The sequence below is a fragment of the Cydia strobilella genome, chromosome 12, assembly GCF_947568885.1.
Source record: "Cydia strobilella chromosome 12, ilCydStro3.1, whole genome shotgun sequence".
In the NCBI taxonomy this organism is placed as follows: domain Eukaryota; kingdom Metazoa; phylum Arthropoda; class Insecta; order Lepidoptera; family Tortricidae; genus Cydia; species Cydia strobilella.
Genome location: NC_086052.1, coordinates 193,185 through 215,226, shown reverse-complemented (window position 1 = coordinate 215,226; position 22,042 = coordinate 193,185). Strand labels below are relative to the sequence as shown.

The window sequence follows — 22,042 nt, the reverse complement described above, 5'->3', positions numbered from 1 at the left end:
TTAGTTTCGTTTTATTATTATAATATAACTATCATGGAGCGTTTAAGTTTCTATCGACTTGCTCTTACCATGGTTCAACGCCATGAATGTCCGTTAGGTTTTGGATTTTAGTAGATTCTTTTAGCTGTCTCCCTCATTCCACTCGTCAGAAATTGACAGGAATCCAAAATGTTGCGTAAAAAGTATAATATGGTATTTATATAAAGTGAAATAAGCATTAAAAAAAAATATTCAGTGGATTCAATTATAGTATAATCCATTCTCGTAAAACAAGAACCAGACAGAACGACCTACAAGTGCCGCGCTAACCGTCTGCACAGTTACACGGAATCATAACGTAACCGGTCGAAGTCCACTAGCGAAAGATAGAAAAGTGTGATAATTATATTTTGCTGTTTGCGCACGAGTGCCACAGCTGTATTGCATAGTTTTACGGAATCACAACGCTCATTAAATTTGAACTCCACTAGCGAAAGATGGAAAAGTGATAATAGTATAGTATTTTAGGTGTTCGCGCTGGCCACCCCACGGCCTCGATCGTCTCGGGCCAGTGCGCTCGCGTCCTCCGCTATGGCCACACTCTCGCGCACGCTTATAGCGCTGCTCGCGCTCGGCGCGTGCGCCGCGCTCATAGACGACGCGCTGGACGTCATACGTTTAGGGAAAGAGATTGGCGAAGAAGTGTTAAACTCATGGGATATAGTTGGCAAGTCGTTTAACGCGTCAGGGGGTGTCGAGTTGCCGATAATTAAGAGAAAAGAGAGGGTTATTTTATCGAAGTTAGCTCAGGTTTCGCGCGCGATACAGAGGTTAGAATTGGGGGTGGAGAAGACGGCTGCTGTCGCTGAGCTGTTAGCTAAAAGCGGTGGTAGAGGGGCACGATTAGAACTCCGCTTGCACGAGATGGCGGACCTTTTAAGTAGGGTATCATCAGCTAATAGACAGATGAGGGAATACGTGAGCATCCAGCAAGAGTTGGAGCCGAGTACGCTGCAGGACTTCGCGGAGTGGTGCGTGTCACACGACCCCGGCGCGCTGCCGGGGTTGCTTGAGCGGGTACACTCGCTGGTCGTGCCGCCGCATACGCATCTGCTCGGCCGCGGGATTCTGCAGCTCGTCTTGGATGATATACAGGTTTGTCATTTAAACATTGTCGATACAATAAACTGGTAAGTAGTAAGCTAAATAAGAGACCGGTACAGAGTTCCTTGTTAAGATGACAATCATAATCGTAAAAACGACAATCGAAAAGTAAAAATGTGTTAGGATGACAGATGCTACGAAAAATGACGTGATTATTCCCATAATAGATCAAGTTTCGTTTGTCGTTTTCTATTAGCAATTGTCGCTTGGCTATGCCGCTAGATTCGTAATCAAGACTTCGTTTAAAATAGCGTTAAAATAAGTGAGATAGGTGACAATAGAAACCGGTAGGCGGGTGACAGTGATAATTAACGTATAATGAATTCAAATTAACGGCTGATAATTATATGTACATTATAGGAATTCTTCGTACTGTTTATTTATAACTAAGTTAACATAAACTGCCCGTGTCGACATAGCGATCGGATGGTAGTTATAATACTTAGGTAAAAAAACTTGTTGCTGATTGTTTTATAAAACATAAGATTTTCAGACTCATCTAAGACGTTTCACTACTCTTTATTCTTGTCCACTTATAATTTACATTTTATGAAGATTCAACAGGAATAGTTTTACATAATGTGTATGTCATATTATATTAACGTGTTCCAATAAACTGTACCTACACTACAATCATGCAGGGGCGAGTTTTTACTAAGTTTTACAAACACGACATTCCGAGCATTGCGGTGCGACGCCGGATGGCGCGCGACAAACTTCCAATTGTAAGGTAAATAAACAAAATATTTGCGAAGACAATGTAAAGTTTTACTTGCATTACTTTGCACTCGAGAGTAATGCACGAGGGTATAGCTTTGTTTATACTTTTCTTACTGAGTTACCCGTTTTCTTTGCTATGAATGTATAGCTTACGCTTACTTACATCCAACTTTTCTTTTTAAATGACGAACTGACTTACAATAATTGGTCAATTATTGACCTTAACATTCCTCACCTAGCCTAGGTAAAATGAAGTCTTATTCATTCAAGTAATAACAATTAATTTGATATGATTCTATCAGTGCATTTTACTGCAGACCTGAAGACATTTATTAAAGAGTTGAATAATTGAGAGAGGGATTGATACGCCTACACTTCTACACTGTAGGCCCACAATGCTCATGTTGTAACTGTCAGGGTTCTTGGAAATACCTAAATACATATTGCCTTTTCTTTTTGCTTACAATGTCCAACGTATCTAGACAATCAAGTTGTCATAATATGACATTCTTCTAAACATTACAAAAGGTTTTTGTTTGTTATAGGATTTTATCTAAAACGAATTTTATTTCTCGAGGTGCATTTTGATTGTAGGTATATCTTTGAAATGGCAATAACAATTTAACTGGACTGGACTTTAGTATTTACTCTCACTGCGGCGGTTGGCTGCACCGACACCAAATTACATAATAAAATGTCGCAAATGAAACCAAAACTTGTTCAAGACCTTGAGTACCATTCAAACTTAAATAATCACAACTTGATTTGATATTATTCGCAGTGCATTTCACGCACCAATATATGAACGAGCGAAGTGCACTGCGAGTTGTATCAAACCAATATCAAATTGGAAATATTTTATGATATGGGAGGCAACGACTAGACAAATCGCCTGATGGTAAGTGATTACCGTCGCCCATGACACCCAAGAGTGGTTGTAAGTGCGTTGCCAGCCCTTAAGATGGTAGTATGCTCTTTTCTTGAAGGTATAAAGTTTTAATACTCTCTTATAACCTCATAAGATGAGCTGAGGGTGTTAGTGACTCAGCCCAAACATAAAAACTTTCTTAATTCTTAAACATGTGTTTTAAGTTTTTATATCCACAGGATAGTGATATTGCGGGACTAATGGTCGAAAACCGTTTCTGTTATATTTATAAGCAATAAAGCTAAAAGGACTATGATTTTGTTACAAACTTATCTTGTATCATAACATTAGTGATATATGAATTTTACCGTTAGACTTACATAACGGTTTACTGAAAATATATGCTCTAAACTAAAGGGTATTTCAAGAATTTTAACAATGACAAGAGAGTTATCATCATTACCCTATTTCCCCGCTATCTCAGTGTTTCGCAATTAACCCATTCACAATAACTTCCTTAAAAAACGCCCTTCACTTCAATTTGTACTCTTAGCTTAACGGTATATGGTTTAAATTTCTTTATTTGGGTGTTGAAAGGTGACAAAAGTGACTTCCTTAAAAAGTCGACTACTGTACTCGTAAAATTGGTCTCTTTGTCCTAAATACTAAGATTGAAACTTCCTTGTTAGGGTTCCGTACCAAAAAGGTACAAAAGGAACCCTTATGGTGCGACTCTGTCCGTCCGTCCGTCTCTCACATCGCTAAATATCTCGAGAACTTCTTAAGCTATCGATTTTAAATTTGGAATAGTCGGGCCAGAGTCAAGCGCAGACCAAATTCACATTCAAGCGCATGATGCGCAAGTATTTCCTTGACAAACTTTCGTCTTCGTCAACTTAATGATTCACATTAGGTATGTATGTACCTATGTATGTTTATTTGTATTAATATACATATATTAAGTAAGTTTATCAATATAGTTTATATTCAGAATATATAATTATTAATTATAGTCTTGATTACAAATTTATTTACATTAAAAGACACTGCACCTACTTAATCTCTTTGGTTAAATTTAACCCATTGGTTGACTGGTGGAGAATGCCTTTAAGTCCGCCATTTGTACCTTCAAGTATTGTGCAATAAAAAATAAATGAATAAATAGTCATGAACACTAACCCTAACTACAACTAACACTAACATTAAAAGTGTTATTTTATTTATTTTATTTTTGTTAAATATGAAAAATGCCCCATATGACTCTTCATAGACTAACTAGACTAGACTTTGATGCACACTCTGGTGCATCAGTTGCTAGGTCAAGTGGGGTATCGTTTGAAAGAGCTCAAATTGTACATTTCAACTTTCAACACAATTTTTATTTTATTTTTTTCATAGTGAAAAAAATTGATTTATGTTATGAAGGAAAATATAAAACACAAAACTTGACCGTTTTTTTTTACACTGTAAAGTGACATTAGCAGGCTTGAGCGCGAACGGGATCAATGAGTCAATGCGTGTAACTGTGCGCGTGAGTCACGGGTCAAACAACTTGCTTTATTGATTGGATGCTGCGCCTGCGACGTTCAATCGGGATCTGCACGCATATGCGATTGGAAGTGACAATCACTTTCTTAATTCTATACTCATTTTCAAAACCTCTGCAGGCTGTACAAACCGGTCAGGCGTTTTTGAAAACCTGGGGGCCTACGGGCACAAATTATATAATAGTTTTTTTTTTTTTATGATGAATAGGCAGGCGTTTGACCACGATCCCACCTGATGGTAAGTGATGATGTGGTCTACGGTGGAGCACGCTTACCTATGAGATACCTATTAACTCTTGCCTTGAAGAGCTCCAAATTGTATTCATGCGGAAACACAGCTCGGGCAGGGCGTTCCACTCCTTGGCAGTTCGCATAAGAAATGTGGAAGCAAAACGCTTCGTGCGTATTTTTGGAATTCCTACCATGAAGCGATGCCGGAGTGCCGTTTGTCGTGTGGTCCGATGGTAAAAATGGGACGGTAATTAGTTCTTACGATGACAATCTAGCTAAGATCACAATCGTTTGCGCCGTTGCGTGAGTCAAAAAGATCCCTAAACTAAAGATAGTCAGCAAATAAATTTACATTTAAAGTTAAATATGTAAAATAATTCAGGTTACTATTCTACAGCTGACATTTGACAGAACTCATACTTCTGACTGCTCGTAAGTCGTAGCAGAGTTTAGGAACGGTAAACTTTATGTCCGAGACAATGAGTCACCCGTGTCCATACTCATCGCTTTCAACAAACAATGACTATAACAGTATCCCTATGAGATGTAGTCCGACACTATTGCTACTAAGAATGCATAAGGGGTCAATAGTACTTGTCATGAATGAAAGTTATGGAGGCGCTGGAGTCTAATTTCTGTATGTAATTTGTATCGTCAAAACCCGCCTGCTGCGACGTAGTTTTGGGAGTGGATTTCACAATATGAAGTAGGTACCTTGTGTATATTTATTGAGCTAAAGTTTTTGTGCCAAAATTTATTAAAATTTGTTCAGTAGTTTAGCCGTGTATACGTTTACCGTCAGACAGTATGACTTTCTCAATTATATGTAATTATCTAATTATAATATTGCAATGGATTTATTGATACCATTGAGATGTCATGCCAAAGTCTTGAGAAGGGCCACAAATTGATTGTCGACGTGAATCATATACCGACCATTCAATGGCCATGACCTGTCAATATTATAACTCTGTACAAGTGTACAGTTAGTTGCCAATGACAGATTGAATGGGCAACATGTAGCGGAAGCCAGGGTGTAACGCACTGGCGTTGATAACGGTTAGTCGATTAAATTCGTTCTTATTGACAGCAAAAATTATCGAACACATTATCTCAAATCGTCGCTTAAATGTCGACTGGCGCTCGTATTGTTTTTACTGTGAGAAAATTTACAATGTGCGTACCATCGTTTTCACACTTGATTAACAACAATCGTAAACCTTATGGTAAAGAGATATCTACGAACGCGGTGCGACGTCTTTGGCGATCGAATGGTGAAGAGTCCCCGGCAAGTTCGGTTCTTCAAACAAAGTAAACAAACGTAGTTCCGCTCTCATTTTAAAACGAATAGCTAGATTGCTCTGAAACTTAGTACCTATACAATAGGATAAGGTATATCTATGTCTGTAATTAGTTTATGTAGCTTCAGATACCATAGTTAAAAAATACAGCGAATTTAAGTTTTTCATACAAAACTTGTTTTTGCTCTATTTCGTTTGTTTTATAAACTGGAGCTATATAAACTGATTACAGACCTAGATATACCTCATGTCATTGTATGTGCAAAGTTTCATTATAATTCAAGGCGTAGTTTTAAAATGAAAGCGGAACTACGTTTGTATGGGAACTTGGGAAGGTGCAATTCGGCCGAGCTTGCCGGGGACTCTTTAAGTGCTGTTGTCAATACCTGTCTGGCCCTGAACTCTGTACTCTACTGTCTTAAAGCCTGTGACTAACAACCAGTCAAGTCCACGCTTTGTACTTATTGTATATTTTGCGTGTGAAGGCCATATTAGTAGACATTGTGTACAGCGGCTATGATTCCCCGAATTCAATGGTTACGACGGAAATGAGCAAAATAGGTGTCCGTAACGTCTGTACGCTGTCTGCGTTATCAGAGTGCAAATTTGAGAGAGACGTGCTTAGTAAGCGACAAAAACCTAATGTAGGTTTTTACGGGACTAGGAACTTATGCGACTTTTGTTGAATAATATTATACAAGTAATCTAAGCTTAGAAACCGAACGCCGACCAATCGACGAATTTGTTCAGTGAATCTATTATCGTCAAAGTGGGTCTTTTCTTAAAGTTTTTATGAATCGAAGCCAATCTATTTCTTTCTAATTCTTAAAAAATTTCCTTCTTTTAGAATCTTTTCTATTTGACGTTTATTAAAGCTAGTATTTATCACTACACCTTATAAAACAAAGTCTCCCGCCCCGTCTGTCTGTTTGTGTGTACAGTGTATGTATGTTCGCGATAAACTCGAAAACTACTACTGAACGGATTTTCATATGGTTTTCACCTATCAATAGTGATTCTTGAAGAAGGTTTAGGTGTATAATTTGTGAAGGTTTTGTGTAACCCGTGCGAAGTCGGGGCGGGTCGCTAGTTGGTGCATAAATCGTTACCTAATAATGTGCAACGCACAGTCGCACAGGCATAAAAGCTGAAACCTGTTCTGAGTATAATTGCTCCTAGTCGCCAGATACTGACTCATATGAAGGCTAAACTTTTTTTATGTACAATACAAGTATGCCTACAAAAACCTAGCCTTCACAAAGTTGCTCAAACAAATTATGTTAGTCACTGAGAGAGAGCATGATGAGTGTTAAAATTCGTGGGACTGGAACCGAGAACTAATTAAAATTAAGGAAAATTTGTATGAGCAGGCTAAGTAAGTGCAAGTTTTGTGAAGTTAATCGAACTTGCATGGAACAACCAGTAAAACTTTTGACAAAATATAGCCAGAGGGTGGATTTTTTTGGAGTATTTTACTTTGAAAAAAAATCGGTCTATAATAACGAATCGTAGTTTTGAATGCTTAAAATATCATGGAGGGATCGAATAAATAATGTAGAAGTCTTGCAAAGAATGAAGAAAAAATTGGAACTTTTGGAAACAGTAAAGAAAAGAAAAAATCTCATATTTTGGACATATTTACCGCAACAATAAATATCAAATTCTAAAGAAAATAATAGAGGGCAAAAGAGGTAGAGGAAGAAGGAAGCTAGCCTGGATGGACAATATTAAAAGCTGGACTCATATTAACGACGCTGCCAACCTGAGCAGATTGGCACAGGATAGGAATAAGTTCCGAGAGATGGTTGCCGACGTCCGATGAGGACATGGCACAGGAAGAAGAAGAAGAAGAAGAAGTGTTGACGGTACAATGGAACCCAAAACACAAACCACATACACCACACCACCACACCACACCACACAATACGTAATAGTATTATCATACAGAACGGCCACGCACCGCCCCGCCCCGACTCGAATTACGTCGCCCCGCGACAGAAATCTGGCGGACTTCTGGCGTACTCTCAGTAATATTGTGTACAGACGTGCCGTTCACACATAGAAACGCAAGTGATTTTTGATGTATAGCGTGTCCGCCCTGTGCCTATATACAACCTTTCCTTTTACCGTAGTCGGTTAACTAGGAAACAGCACGCTCAATCCCAGGAAGCTTGATAAGTGATATCAACGGACAGTCACCATCCGCACGTACAGAAAAAAAAAATTGATACTTATTTATATTATTCTAAACATAACACATGTTCAATATTCCCCATGAATAGACCTTACCTCTTTGCAATAAGGCATACGAATAGTCAGTTAGCAATGTCAGCATAGCCATTGATGGTGTATCGGTTAGCCACGTAAACTCAATAAAAAAGATTATAAATAATGGCTATACGTGGAAACGGGACGATTTTCACTGGTCTTGAATACCCACGTGTTAATTACGAACATGCATGTGGCCCACATTCCTGTGCAATTGGTGCAGTTGTGTCATAATTTTAATTGGCATAGAATGCACAGACCATGTGCAATCTTTGTAAATATGTAATATTGGTATGCCCCCACGGGGTCCATGTGGAACTACCAAGAATTTGTAATACCTATAAAACCATGGTTGCAATAAATAAATATGAAATATGAAATATGAAATAATATGAACCCTGGTGCAAGTTGACTTGGTTGCACCACAACGTCAGCGTTAAAACGTTCAATAAATTTTACTGTAAGATCAATGTGGGTAAGACCGGCATATAAAATTGATTGCTGGGAAGACCGTCATCTCATAGGGCAAGAACTTTCGTATTTGTAAACGTACGTCGCTCAGATGTAGTCAGGTAGGAACAGCTTCACTCCTTCTGCTCCACCGACCTTGGTGGTATTACAAACGCAAGAGAAAAGCGACAAAAGAGGTTGTAGACGGTCTTTCCTCATGAGAATGTTCATAGTTCACTGTCTGTTCGGCCTTTCCTGTTTTCATTATTTATATAGGCATTTCGGTACATTCAACATTGAGTATCCATACATTGATACCAATAGTTGATTGTTAACCAAGGGATGAAAGGCACTCATTGCTGCAGAGGTATTTTAGCGCTCGAACGCAGTGAGAGCGCCAATAGTCAGAGGCTGAAATGATACCTTTCACTCGAGTTAAATACTCTAGTTTTCATTTCGAATACCAGGAAAGTAAAATGCATGTGTTATTATAAAAACATGACTAAGTATAAATTTTACAGTACATATTCCTTGAGGGTACTTTCAATTAACAATTTAGGCAAAAGTATCGTTATTTATGGAATGGGGAGTCAAATATCATAATGGAAATTGTATAACGAATCCATTTAAACTCAACATTTAATTGTTTATCGTAAAAAAATTAAAAAAATCGTACTTCGAACGTAAAATGCTCTAGTGCAGACACGTATCATTTTCTGCACACCTTTCAGAGCATGAGAAATGAAAATAGTAGATTGTTAACCAAGGGACGAAAGGCACTCTTTTCTGCCGAGGTATTTTGGCGCTCGAATGCAGTGAGAGCGCCAATAGTCCGAGGCAGAAATGATGCCTTTCACCCGAGTTAAACACTCTACTTTTCATTTCCAATACGAGGAAAGTAAAATGCATGTATTTTTTTTAAAACATGACTAAGTATACATTTTTATAGTATTTCTTGAGGGTACTTTCAATTAACAATTCAGACAAAAGTATCGTTATTTATGGAATGGAGAGTCAAATATCAAAATGAAAAATTTATTACAAATCCATTTAAACTCAAATTTCAATTGCGTATCGTAAAAAAATTAAAAAAGTCGTACTTCGAACGTAAAATGCTCTAGTGCAGACACGTATCATTTTCTGCGCACCTTTTAGAACAACAATGACCCTCTTTCAGAGCATGAGAAATGAAAAGGATTATTTGAACAGATGTTCAACATGTGTGGTGACATTGACATTCAGAAAAAAATGGCGGGCAGGAGCCAGCTATCTCGGGTTAAAAAGCACGGTCAAGAACAATAAAAACACAAACAACTGGAAATGCCTATTCGCTGTTCCCAAAAGTTCAATTAAACATAAACAATATTAAATATCACGACACATTGCGCGGGACGGGAGCGTGTGCGCCGCCGTCAGCTGACGAGTTCGTTTATACTACAAACATGTACGTACATCTAGTACAAACGAAACCCATCTTTATTACAACTGTATAAGCAGTATAAGAATATAAATAGCCGCATTATGTCGAGTGTACGTGAAATAATGAAGCACTAACAATAATAAGGGTGTTATTGTAATCGCTCTCCGAGTCCAACTCACAGGAGAACAAATTATGTATAAATGCATTCTCATATGACATATCATACCGAGTTATAACCAAGCCAAAGCTCATAGCTTTACTGGTTGACCTGAGCGTTTAACTCAATAGCGTTTGGGAATACATGAACAGGCCGGCGTGGTTTTGTAGATGTAATCGGTGCATTGCAATAAAAGCTGTATTGTTATTGTGATAAGTATCAAGAAGGGTGCAAGATGTGATTAGTGCGTTAACAGCATTATGCGGGCCAGTGGTGTTGTGTCGAGCGTGTCGATGTTGATGTCGATACGGACGGGTGAAGCTGATATCGAAATGTTGTAATCGATCTCATGTTTTAGGTAGTCGTGTTTTAATATTATTGTTTGTAAAAATTTACATGTAAAAGTGCCCCTGTGGCCTATTTGCTGAATAAATGTTTGATGTTTGAACAAGCTAAAAACACATTGTTGTAATTTTTGTTCTTCGGTAATTCTAGATAGGCATCACATTTACATAATTATTATAATTATCTAATATGTTATTTTTGCCATCTAATTCGTAAAATTCTAACGTGTATCTGAAAGCACCCCGTGACCAATATGCAGAGAAAAAAAAATACACAGCCGCTCAAGCAAACTTACATTTATTTAATATAAAGTCTACTACATATTTTATCCGAGGCAATTTAAAAATGGACATTTATGCCTGAGTATACACTCTACTTCGAGTGTGAGTAAAATATACAAAAATATCCAATAGTGTAGGTTATTTTACCGTATTTATTTAAGACTAAAGAAAATTGTACTCGGTTGTGGGGGGCGAGGGGCACGAGGTCGAACTTTACGAGCATGAGAAGTGAAAAATATCATGTTGCGGCAATTAGCGTATCAACTCCGGTTTTAAAATAGAATATGAAGTTGTAGCTTTAGTGTAAATTTGCACGTGCATAATTATGACCGGTATAAAGTCGATAAGTAAACGTCTCGTCCCTACCGGCGATCCCCACTCGCTCGCGCGGTCCCCTCGCCAGTGCTCGCCAGTCTCTCGACGGCGACGGTCGACCATGCGACTCCTAACTCTATCGTTACTCGTAGCCCTCGCGCTGGGGGACCTGTCCCCTGTAGACCACATCCGAGACAACTTCTACAAGCTTGAGAAGGAGCTATGGGCGAACGCGACGAATCCTGACTGGATAAACGCGGGTTTGGGAGCAGATATAGAAGTGACAAAGACGTTCTCGTCGTTCCACGATCGATTCTCGGCTGTGCCGATGCCGCCGCGGCCGCAAGTGGACTCCTGGCCGTGGGTGAAAGCCACGGAGAAGCTGGGAGTAGTCGACAATCTTTATAAGAACTTCATGGAGTTTGTGAAGCGGCAGGCGGTGCCGGGGGCGGTGCCGTCGCCGGTCAGAGAGTGGTTGGACTTGGCGGAGGTGATACTGCGGGACCCGAAGTTGTCAGTAGCTGATGCTGTCCAGCGGCTGGATGAGCTGATCGAGCATGGGGACATGTTCCGGTCCACCTTGCAGGTACAAATGCATCAGGAATATAAAACGTGGGATTTTTCCAGAAACGTGTGAATAAAACTCGAGGACAAAGTAGCTATTGTTGAGCTTCTAAAGTTCTCTGATAGCCATCTTAAATTCCTATCAGACGATAACGCGAAAAACAACAATAAAACATTTTTTAACGTGACAAAGCATTTTCGGTTAAATAAATACAAATGTACATTCGCCATCAGATATATCGGAGCGGATGAGGTGCTCAAAAATATCTGAAAACGCACTCTAACGCCTTGACAATAGAGGCGTGTTCAGATATATGTGAGCGCCATGGCCGCTCCGATATATCTGATGGTGACTGTACGTGCGAATTCCATTCGATAATTGTTATAATCAGCACAGGAAGACGTAAGCCGAGCTCACGTTAGCAATAACATTAGCGACGGAATCTGAAACCATTAAACCACTGATACGACACGACCAACTTATACAATCGTCGTGTTTACGATTGTCGCTGCGATTTCGGGCTCATCGTTCGTAAACATTGATAAAAAAGCCTTGGGATTGTTATTACAAATATTACAATGCCAGTGGCTACTTGGTCTGAGAGCTTAATGGAGTTTATTGATTCAATTAAAAACGCGTTGGATTTAATTAGATTTATAGGCTTAGTGAGGACTTTCTTGGTGAAACCTCACAATTGTTAGGTTAATCTAGCAAAACCGTAATGTTGGTTATCAACTTCAAAATTAAGACATTTTGAAGAAAATCATTCTAATCAAGGTATCAATTCACAAAGTAACCCTCATTAGTAGGTATCCAACTCCCAATATTTATTTCTATTATCTTCTTAGAATGTTATTATTATGTTATGGATATAAAAACATAATCGATTAACTTTCACAGCGCTAAGCTAGCTTATACTCAATATTATTGTTTTGCAATGAAACAAATAACACAACCCAGTGAGCCTATAGGAAATCACCACAGGAAAATAAATCTAACCATTCTTTTACATAAATACGAGTATGTGTAATGAACAAAGACACATAAGATGACATCCCGCGTGCTATTTGTTTAACTGTGCTATACTCTTTTTTTTTTAACCTGACTTGGGCTCTATTGCACCTAGGGCAATTAGAGCGGTAGGATTGTGTGGTATACTCTGACCATTGGAGGACCTTATATCAGTGCAATAAGGTTTACGAATTATCAATTAACAGTGTAAACGATGGTAAAAAAAAACGAAACGAAAAAGTGCCTATATGAAGACCTTAACACCTTGTAATAAACATGTAGACTGGTGGTCAGTTACTGTATTTCCACAATCTGTACAAGTTGGTCATTCAGATACGTTCGACGGACAAAGGATTTGCCGAGGACCGGGAGAACAATAAACTGATTAACATTTCGCTGAAAGATACTTTAAAATGTGGTCACGGTATCTAAAAACACTCTACTAATTGTCATTTATGAAACCATGCATATTATTTTGGCTTGTTGTGTATAAGGCCCGGTTTGAACAAAAGGATAATCTTACTTACTTCAGAATTGGGTTGATTAGTCTGTTTCTTATTTAGTGAAATTAAACACGTCAGTTCAAATTAAACCTAATTATTGAAACTACTTTCAGAAACCGTTGTTGTATTTAAATAATAATAATAATCTGCCTTGTTTATTATTATTGTTAGATGTGGAAATAACACGTAGAGACAAAGCGACGCGGTCAGCAACTCAGCATTACTCACGGAAACAAACGAATCATGTCACTAACCTTTACTGAGAACTTTTCTACATATTCGCACTGACAACTTTCCGAAAATGGCTCCTAACGCCTTATAAAAAGGTCGTTTACTGTATAAACTAACGCCACAGGCTAAACAGTAGGATTGCGCGACACATTTACATAAGATATGCGATACCTACTGCTAACTATGAGTTATATGTTTGCTAAACAATTTTTTATTTCCTGCTGGAATACAGGAAAATATAATGATTTCTAAAGTATAACTTCTTCCATAATAGGAACAGGTCATTGAACTAAATCCAACAATTGGGGCGCACGTAGAAAGTCCATAAGAATGAATCACAAATGCATTATAGCAATAGCACAGCATTTTCTCCAAGTAGTTAATAAACAAATCACGACGTAGACAGTCATACTGTCAAAATCTGTTTCTAGATAGCGAAATATTTTTTTTAAAAGACAAAAATGCTTCCCCACGAGAAATTCTTCCACGGATGGTTCATGCAGTAACCCTGAGAACTACATGCAAGTTTAGTTACATTGCCGGCTACTGAGGTACACCCAATTCAACCGATCGGTCAAATACCGCAATCTAACTAAAATCGCATGCAAGTCGTAAAATTCACCCTTAAACATAGATCACGTCCACAGGAACAAAGCCAGGACCTATGCGAGCTGCAGATGTCGCCGCACCAGCTCATCTACGACATGTACAACACCATCGCCCTCACGGAGATCAAGGGCTACGCCATGATGCAGTTCTCTTGGATCCTGCTCAAGATCTACGGGAAAGGTAATGAAGGCTGCTGAAGACAATTCGAGCTGTGCTGTAGTTTAGGATCTCTCCTTTTTTCCTATCTATTTGAACTAAAGAGTGAAGATAAGAGTGAACGCGCGAAAGTCATGAGTGAAGTGCTGACATAACACATCGTGTTTAAATTCTGTCGTGTGACATTACAGGAACGGGGTCATGTGTCCTTCCGCTCTGCTGCCAATACGCACATCAAGTGTATTAACCGATTATCACTTTGTAGAATCACGTCGTTGATTCCAATTACATTGTAAACTCGATATACAACTGAGGAGCGATTCACTCAAGTGACTCGTAAAGAACGCATCAACCTTGAACCTCGCGCTTCCCGCGCAGAGTTGCGACATGTCCTCTGACAGTGGCGAACTACATCACTAGCCCGCACAGCGGAAAAGGGGGACGGATAGTGCACTGAACCTACCGCATTGTAAATTATTTTGTCCTGATTATCTGCAGTATGGAAAATAAAAGCGAGGCGCTGGCTACGATGCATATTGAGTGACTACTTAAAACTAACGAATTAAAATACAAACGTTACAGGCAACTACACAGAGGAAGCTAGCCTGACGCGACAACGCTACGCCGAACGGACGGAGAAGACAGCAGCCGCCGCCAAAGCAGCACTCGCTATGTCCAAACGAGGGGTCTACCGGTGCGATCCAGCTCAGCACAAAGAAGGTACCTACAAGTATGCTTTAAAAAGGCTTCCCAAAACGACAAGCAATCCTGCTTTAAGCAGCCTTTTTTAAAGTCCAATGTATCAAAGAGGGGAGAGTTTGACTAACTGACCGTGAGCAATTCAATAAGCTCGACAAATGTTTGCATATTCCAGGTGAAACGTTCGCGCAAGTAACTCGCCTACTCCAGGGATACATCGAGAACGAAGTTGACATGAACACGGACGGGACTTGCCGGGACAACTGCGCGTACTATTCGTTAGCTGAGCGCAAAGGCTGCTTTAAAGAGCTGTACTGCGCCAAGCAGAGGCCGTGCAATGGGAGGATTCTTAACTGCCAGTATATTGATTCGGATATGTGGGTCTGTCCTGCGGTAAGTCTCGCCTTCTCTCTGCAAATAAAACTGGCCAAGTGCGAGTCGGACTCGCGTTACAAAGATTTAGTACGTTACACAATTTTTAACAATGTATTTTTTTATGTGAAACGTGAGTGAAGTGTCTTCAAAAAACAACTAAGGCCTATACTTGCACCATTTCACTAACCCGGGGTTAACCGGTGAAACCTGGAGTTACCATGGTTAACAGTACAATTTGACACTGGGTTAACAATTTAACCGCTTAACCCCGGGTTAGTGGGATGGTGCAAGTGGCCCTAAGTAATTAAGTCCGACTCACGCTTAACTACACATTTCTAATAGGTTTTCCTGTCATCTATAGGTAAAGAACTATTTTGTGTATTTTTTCAAAATTTTTGACCCAATAGTTTCGGAGATAAAGGGGTGTAATTTTTGGCTATTTTCTTAAATAACTTCTAAACTATTTATTTTAAAATTACACAAAATATATATTTGAGATTCTCAAAATGAGCTCTTTCATTAGATATGGTTTGAAAAACTTTTTTTTTTTTTTTCATTTACCGCCCAAAAATGTACCCATGTTTAAAATTTATTTGTTTACGTTACATGTCCGTTTTTGGGTCATAAACTTACATATGAGTACAAAATTTCAACTTAATAAGTAAAGTAGTTTTGGAGAAAATGGGCTGTGACAGACGGCAAATAGACGCACGATGATCCTATAAGGGTTCCGTTTTTTCCTTTTGAGGTACGGAACGGAACCTATATTGCTATCTCATAAGATACATGTATTTATTATGATTTAGCGAACTAATAATACCCGCATTGTTTTGTTTCCATCAATATATAGGTAGATGAAGAAGGAAGATTTTTTAAAAAGAATTGCAAAACAATTCATCTGAGAGTCATAACAACAACGATAAGACTTCTTATTTACGTAACTTAACAACTGCAATTCTGCACAACTACGTTAGAAGTAGGCTCATGTATATTAAAACATTCCTAGGATCGTACAGCTACAGAGTGAGCGTTGTAATCAACGCAAATTAATGTTTTCAGGGTCGGAACAGCAACCGGCGGTACGAGTGGATAGAGTACGAAAACGGGCGGACCCTCGGCCGAGCCGGCCAGTGCACGCTGGGCACCACCAAGGTTAGATCAATTTAGAGGGGTCATATATATCTATACATTTATCGCCTTATTAGCAATGTAATAAGGTGCAAATGTGTGAATATGTATTTGAACGTGCCTATAAGTAATTGACGCTCAATGATTGGCCAAACGTCTCGCTTATTGGCACGAATGTTTGTCCACGAAGGCAAAAGGCGAATAAAGGTTATTGGAGCAAACATTGGGCATGCGAGTTTATTTGTTCAGCTTATCTATTTGACCCGGGTGTAAAACGGGGTCGACAGATTACAAAACAAACTGTTATGTCGAGTAAATCTGAAGTGTTATGCTTATTCAACGCCTCTATTATATGCGCAGTTAATTACATTTACAACGATATCATTTCCTCAATCAGGTACGATAATTCCGGGAATATCAATGAACCATTAAACGTGAACGCAGCACAAAGTTTAACCAGAATTTGTCAGGCGAATTGCAAGTTTAATGCGTCGCCTCAGAGCCTAGTTTTGACAGCGCAGCCTTCCAGGTGGACTCGTGGTGGCGCTGGCTGTTCTGGCACTGCTCGTACTGCATGTGCCTGTGCGACGAGAACACCCACGAGTCGGACCGATACTTCAGCCTCATCGACGCCACGTCCGACGTGAAGAATAACAAGTTAGTCCCGGATGGGACGCCCGCACATCTTATACACCCAAAGTTGATCGTGGCTTCTAAATCGTGATTGCGCTCGCATGTTGGATACGTTTTGTGTAGCTGCGTCTATGGGATATTATATTATGTCGAAGAGAATGTGTTAGACTTTACGAACTTCTAAATTCTCATTTGTCGCCAGACACTGCGAATTCGTTTTACGGTCAAAAGCGTGCCAGAAATATAGCACTTTCCTGTGTAATAGTTAATAATTAACGCTTCGGGTATATTTTTAGTAAAGCTTTCATCATACAGGTTTTAAAAAGTTAAAGGGAATAGTAGAACTAATGACATAAAATGTTTAATAGTCTTATCCTAAAAAAACTTTTGACCCTCACGCCTTTTAGCCGTTAAGCACCGTATTCGCATTATCAGTGGCAATTGTCCAGGTCAAATAGGTGCATGATTGGGTGATCTTTAGCGATCGAAATTCAACAGCGCGGGAAATATTGCCTGAAGAAAATTTAGACAGAAGCGACCACTGAAGTATATGTAGAAAAACTCTTGAGGGGTCTTAAGTCAGTCAGTGCCTAACTGTAATTTTTCTTGAAGGTGGACTCTTGGTGGCGCTGGAACCTCCAGCACTGCTCGTACTGCATGTGTCTATGCGAGGACCCGGCGCCGGAGGCCGAGCGCGTCTTCAGCTTAAGGGAGGCCGTGACGGACTTACAGAAGAACAAGTCAGTCGAGGCTCTGTGACGCTTTGGGTTGACAGTATTCAAGTTTTACTTAAAAGATCCATTTTAGTTATATTGTTCTCATTATTTAGATAACTTACAACAGTATATTTCATTGTGAAGTTCACTTTTAAACACATCGACTACCAAAGTGGACAATCCGAAACTAACTACGGGAAAGATGCTCATACATCAAAAAACGCTATAAGACATGAATAATCACGTGTAGATGCGTGCTTCTTCTTAAATAGCTATATTTATAACTGTAATAGAGTGTCTAAACTAACTCTGCCCAGATTTTTGCCGTGACAAAGTGTGTGCTATGAACGTCATACTTCCAGAGTAATTTCACGTTTAGCTTGAGGAGGCGTTTGAGGAGTTAGCTTGGTCTGACTAACTATTGAACCAAGTTTAATAAACAATCAGTCAGTTAATATGTAATACTTGAATACGACGAGGACCAAGTGACAGAAGCCAAATATTCCATTGGGGCAGCACACGGCTTCCAGCGCACCAGCCGAGGGTCTATCGCTGGTTTGGGCAGTTCCTTGTTGCTTTGGGTTCAGCTTTGGGTCTAATGTTCTTTACTAATGGCATGAGATGTGCGGGTGTCTTATTTTAGATATAATTAAGTTAGAAATTAAGTTGGGTAACATAAGAATTGGGTGACATACATTCATACTTATATTACTTAAGTGATTTAGTGGTAAAGAGGTCAGGCTGATTTTATTCATCTGATTAAATAAGTAAAATCATACTGAGAAAGTTTCGTAACTAGATGACGATACTTTATCGTTTGTTTGGACAAATGCTATTACAACTGTCGTATTTGGTTTTCAGAATAAACTACTAGGACTTTATTTTATCTAGGAACAAATCTAAACTATGCTGAAATCGAATGTAAATATATAAAACGACCACAGAACCGGCAGAACCAATTGTAATTAGTATTTAAAATGTTCCAGGGTAGTAACAGGACTGCGTATTGCGAAGGTCGGCAGAGTATTCCACCTGCAAATCAGCGAGGGCGTGCTGGGTGAACGTGGAGCTGTAACTCCTAGTGGATGGGTGCCGGTGGTCAAATTCGACCCCGCGGATGTAGGCGTGGCTGAGACGGATTATCACACGTTGACCTACGAGCAGCGAGCGATAGACTTGGACGAACTGGACTCGCCCAAAGGCCACGTGTTGACTGGAGTCAGGTCAGTAACAAAATTGGAACATCGTGACATTAGATGATAGTGACATGACATCGGCAAAGCAGAATTCAACTACCATGTGAAGAGTTTGGTGTATATTTTGAGGTAAGGACAATTAAATCCGTAATGAAAATCCCAATTATTCTGCACGAAAACGCTTGCAATGGTAAGAAAGCGCGGCGCAATACGACAGTATACTTACTAGTCAGCCATACAGATAGTTTCTGAACATTTATCTAACAACGCGATGAAATTATAAGTATTCACTGGCTTATCCACCTTAGCGGTAAAATCTATAAAAAAATCTAACTGTCAATAAAAATATTTTAGGTGGCGAATGATCGGTGCGCATCTACACTTCGAGATCCGATCAACACCTTTCAACTACACCACTGGTCGCCTTGCACCCGATAGAAGCCAGTGGATCAGCAATGACAACACAGAGGGCGCGGAACAACCAAGGTCGGTCACATTACCCTTTGCATAATATTTACGAATGAGACGAAGTGCAGAAAGACCTCAGCGAACTCGGCGCCGTCGACTGGACAGAAACGGCTTTGGACAGAGTAGCATGGCGGTCTTTGGTGTCGGAGGCCAAGATCCACTTCGGGTCGTCGCGCCACAGCAGTAAGTAAGTAAGTAAGTATAATGTTTACATCATAAACCATGTTAAGCTCACGTAACACTTTTGAAATTATCATAATTATGTATATATTCTAACGCTCTAATCTAAATTCCAGGAAACGCCTAGAGTTGTACAAACCCGACGTGCCGACGCGCAGCGCGGCGCCCATGCCGGTGGACTCGACGCACGACCAGTACGTCGAGTTCGTCAACTCGGACTTCGAGGCGGACGCGGCGCAAACGACGGTCCCGTTCTTGGATGTGCAGCCCGTCGAGCCCATGAAGGGTGAGTGTCGAAGCCAACACGTGTAGCAATTTCGATGCCGTCTAAGGCGGACTTATTTGTATCACGTTTGAACTGCCCTGGCGAACGCGTGAAAGATGGGTGTTTTTCGATAGAGGTTCAGCGAATGCAAAGACAGTAGTCAATCAACGAACGACAAAAAGTAAAACGTAAACTAACTGCGGCAATAAGAATCTTTTCACACCTTGCATTCTCGTTACTCAGAGGAATAGGAGACCAATGATTACCTATGCTACGTTTTCGTTTCTTTTTACAAGCTTTTTATCAAGCTATGTAAGTATGTAACTATGTTTGTACGGGTCTTACAAATCTTGCAAGTTAAATTTGACCCACTCCCGGTTCCCGATGAAGCTGAAAATTTGCATATTCTGGTACCAAAGAGCTGATCTGATGATGGAGACAGGAGGTGGCCATAGGAACTCTGTGATAAAACAACGCAACTTAATTGTGTTTGGGGTTTTTAGAATTGTCTCGATGATTATTCGTTGCCAGTGGAAAGAAAAGTACAGTCAGTGTAAAAGCTTGTACTACCAAAACTAAATTTGTTTGCCAAAAACTAAATAATGTCTTAAATTCAATGCATTCTCAACTAAACTTTCTTCACAAAATAGACTTACGTACGCCATCGCCATATTGAAGCGATCTATTTTCATTTAACAGACAAATTGTACTCTAAATACGTATCTTACTTGTAAATACATTTATCAGAATTTCATAAACTATTTCGTTACTGCAATAGTAACATCGGACAGGAATATTATACTCAATTTGCCGATATAAAGGTATTCCGATACAAAACAAAAATATAAAATTATAGTTTTGCCATGCGCTCATTTAAAATGAATGTCCCATGTTCGGGTAAGGGTAATTATTAGCCTCATAACCTAAACAACAGAGTTGACAAGGCCATATGTCCTAGCACAGGCCCCGGTCTTTTTGGGCTGTTACTGCACACTATGTCTTTAAATGCTGGCTTAAATTAAAATGTATAATTAGAAATAGTGAAAAGTTTGTTGTATATATTTAATGAATAAAAAATATAAATATATATAAATGTGTTTCAGGAGCGTCGCTAGCGAGCGGGGCGGGCGTCGTGCACCGCGGCTCTCGCGGCTCGGGCGGCTTCGTCAGCGTGAAGCTGTTCACGTACGACTACAGCCCGCACGTGCGCGCCGACCCGCCGCCCCAACACGAACCCGACTTCGTGCCGCTGCCCGTAATCAATTAGATGGGGTTATTAGGGGTCATTAGGTGAATCTACTTTTTCTTGTCACTCGTTGCCATGTTACCCTTAAAACCCTGGTTTTATTGTATTTAAAATACCAAATACCGACCATTAAATGACCAAACATACATTTTTATGGCAGTTATACGTAAGCCCTTTCCATATGCTTTAGCATATTAGTATTAACATTTCTTCTAACAAACTATGCTACCTTTGTCGCTTGGCTGACGGGATAGAATTACAACAAAAAAGTTGATTCATCTAATTGCTCATTACAGAGAACGCATAAGTGCGCAAAAAGTAGGCTTGCAGAGTCCGTACGCGGTTCAATTTGACATGCTGTCACAATTTTTTTTACTACTAACCTATTTCCACAAAGCGCCATTTAGAGAATTCAGGCAAAAAGTTGGCGATGAATAGATTTTTATTCGATTTATATATCTAACCTGCGACTGAATGCACTTAGGCGTCCTCTGCTGTGAGAATGGAATTTAGTTTTAAATCTCAGTAATTAGGACGAGTGCGGACAGGGGCCACGGGATATACTTGGTCGCTCAGTAACTTAACCTCTGAAGTGATCAGATTTAAGACTTTGTACGCTTCCCAGAGCATTTGAGGGGTCTAATGTACGTTTGGAATGTTACATATAAGGCGATAACAGGACAAAAGAATATAACCATAGAATAATGAAAAATAAAATAAACTCTTAGTAAAAATCATGGTCACGGCACCAAAGTGTAATGAAGACGTTTTTTTATAAGTGTAAATGTAGCATCAAGTTGTCTTCCGAGAGCTCCTGCCGTGGGAACTGTACTCATTATTGTAACGTAAGATTTTGATAGTAATAAACACTTTTTAATTAAAGTAAGATTCGTTTCATTTTATTTAAAAACCAGTACGCAATAATTTAATGTGATGCTTACATAATACAGAGTAGATTTATAAGAAAGTATCATTTGAAGTAAGTAACTCAAATAATAATTGTCCATTAATGTCA

At 39.5% G+C, this 22,042-nt stretch overlaps 1 protein-coding gene across 4 annotated transcripts; it reads left to right on the top strand.

The window, feature by feature from the left end:
• Positions 1-549: 549 nt before the first annotated feature.
• LOC134745886 (uncharacterized) lies at positions 550-21,913 on the top strand. Of its 4 annotated transcripts, none has more exons than XM_063679986.1 (10): positions 550-1,134; positions 14,004-14,145; positions 14,704-14,841; positions 14,996-15,213; positions 16,255-16,347; positions 17,569-17,696; positions 18,659-18,895; positions 19,223-19,354; positions 19,633-19,802; positions 20,885-21,913. In XM_063679986.1, the coding sequence occupies exons 1-10, from the start codon at positions 571-573 to the stop codon at positions 21,046-21,048; spliced, it is 1,986 nt and encodes a 661-aa protein (XP_063536056.1). In that variant the 5' UTR covers positions 550-570; the 3' UTR covers positions 21,049-21,913. The 4 variants fall into 4 exon arrangements, with proteins under 4 accessions (XP_063536056.1, XP_063536055.1, XP_063536054.1 ...); XM_063679985.1 differs by lacking the exon at positions 17,569-17,696 and adding an exon at positions 16,853-16,980; XM_063679984.1 differs by lacking the exon at positions 550-1,134 and adding an exon at positions 11,042-11,632.
• The last annotated feature ends 129 nt before the right edge of the window (positions 21,914-22,042 follow it).

What these genes read in the sequence shown, in the direction of transcription:
- LOC134745886 (XM_063679984.1), top strand. Translation starts at nt 11,057, where the DNA reads ATGACCGGTATAAAGTCGATAAGTAAACGTCTCGTCCCTACCGGCGAT. An exon ending in GCTCAAGATCTACGGGAAAG is followed by an intron (nt 14,146 to 14,703) that starts GTAATGAAGGCT and finishes CAAACGTTACAG; the next exon opens with GCAACTACACAGAGGAAGCT. An exon ending in GCACGCTGGGCACCACCAAG is followed by an intron (nt 16,348 to 17,568) that starts GTTAGATCAATT and finishes TTTTTCTTGAAG; the next exon opens with GTGGACTCTTGGTGGCGCTG.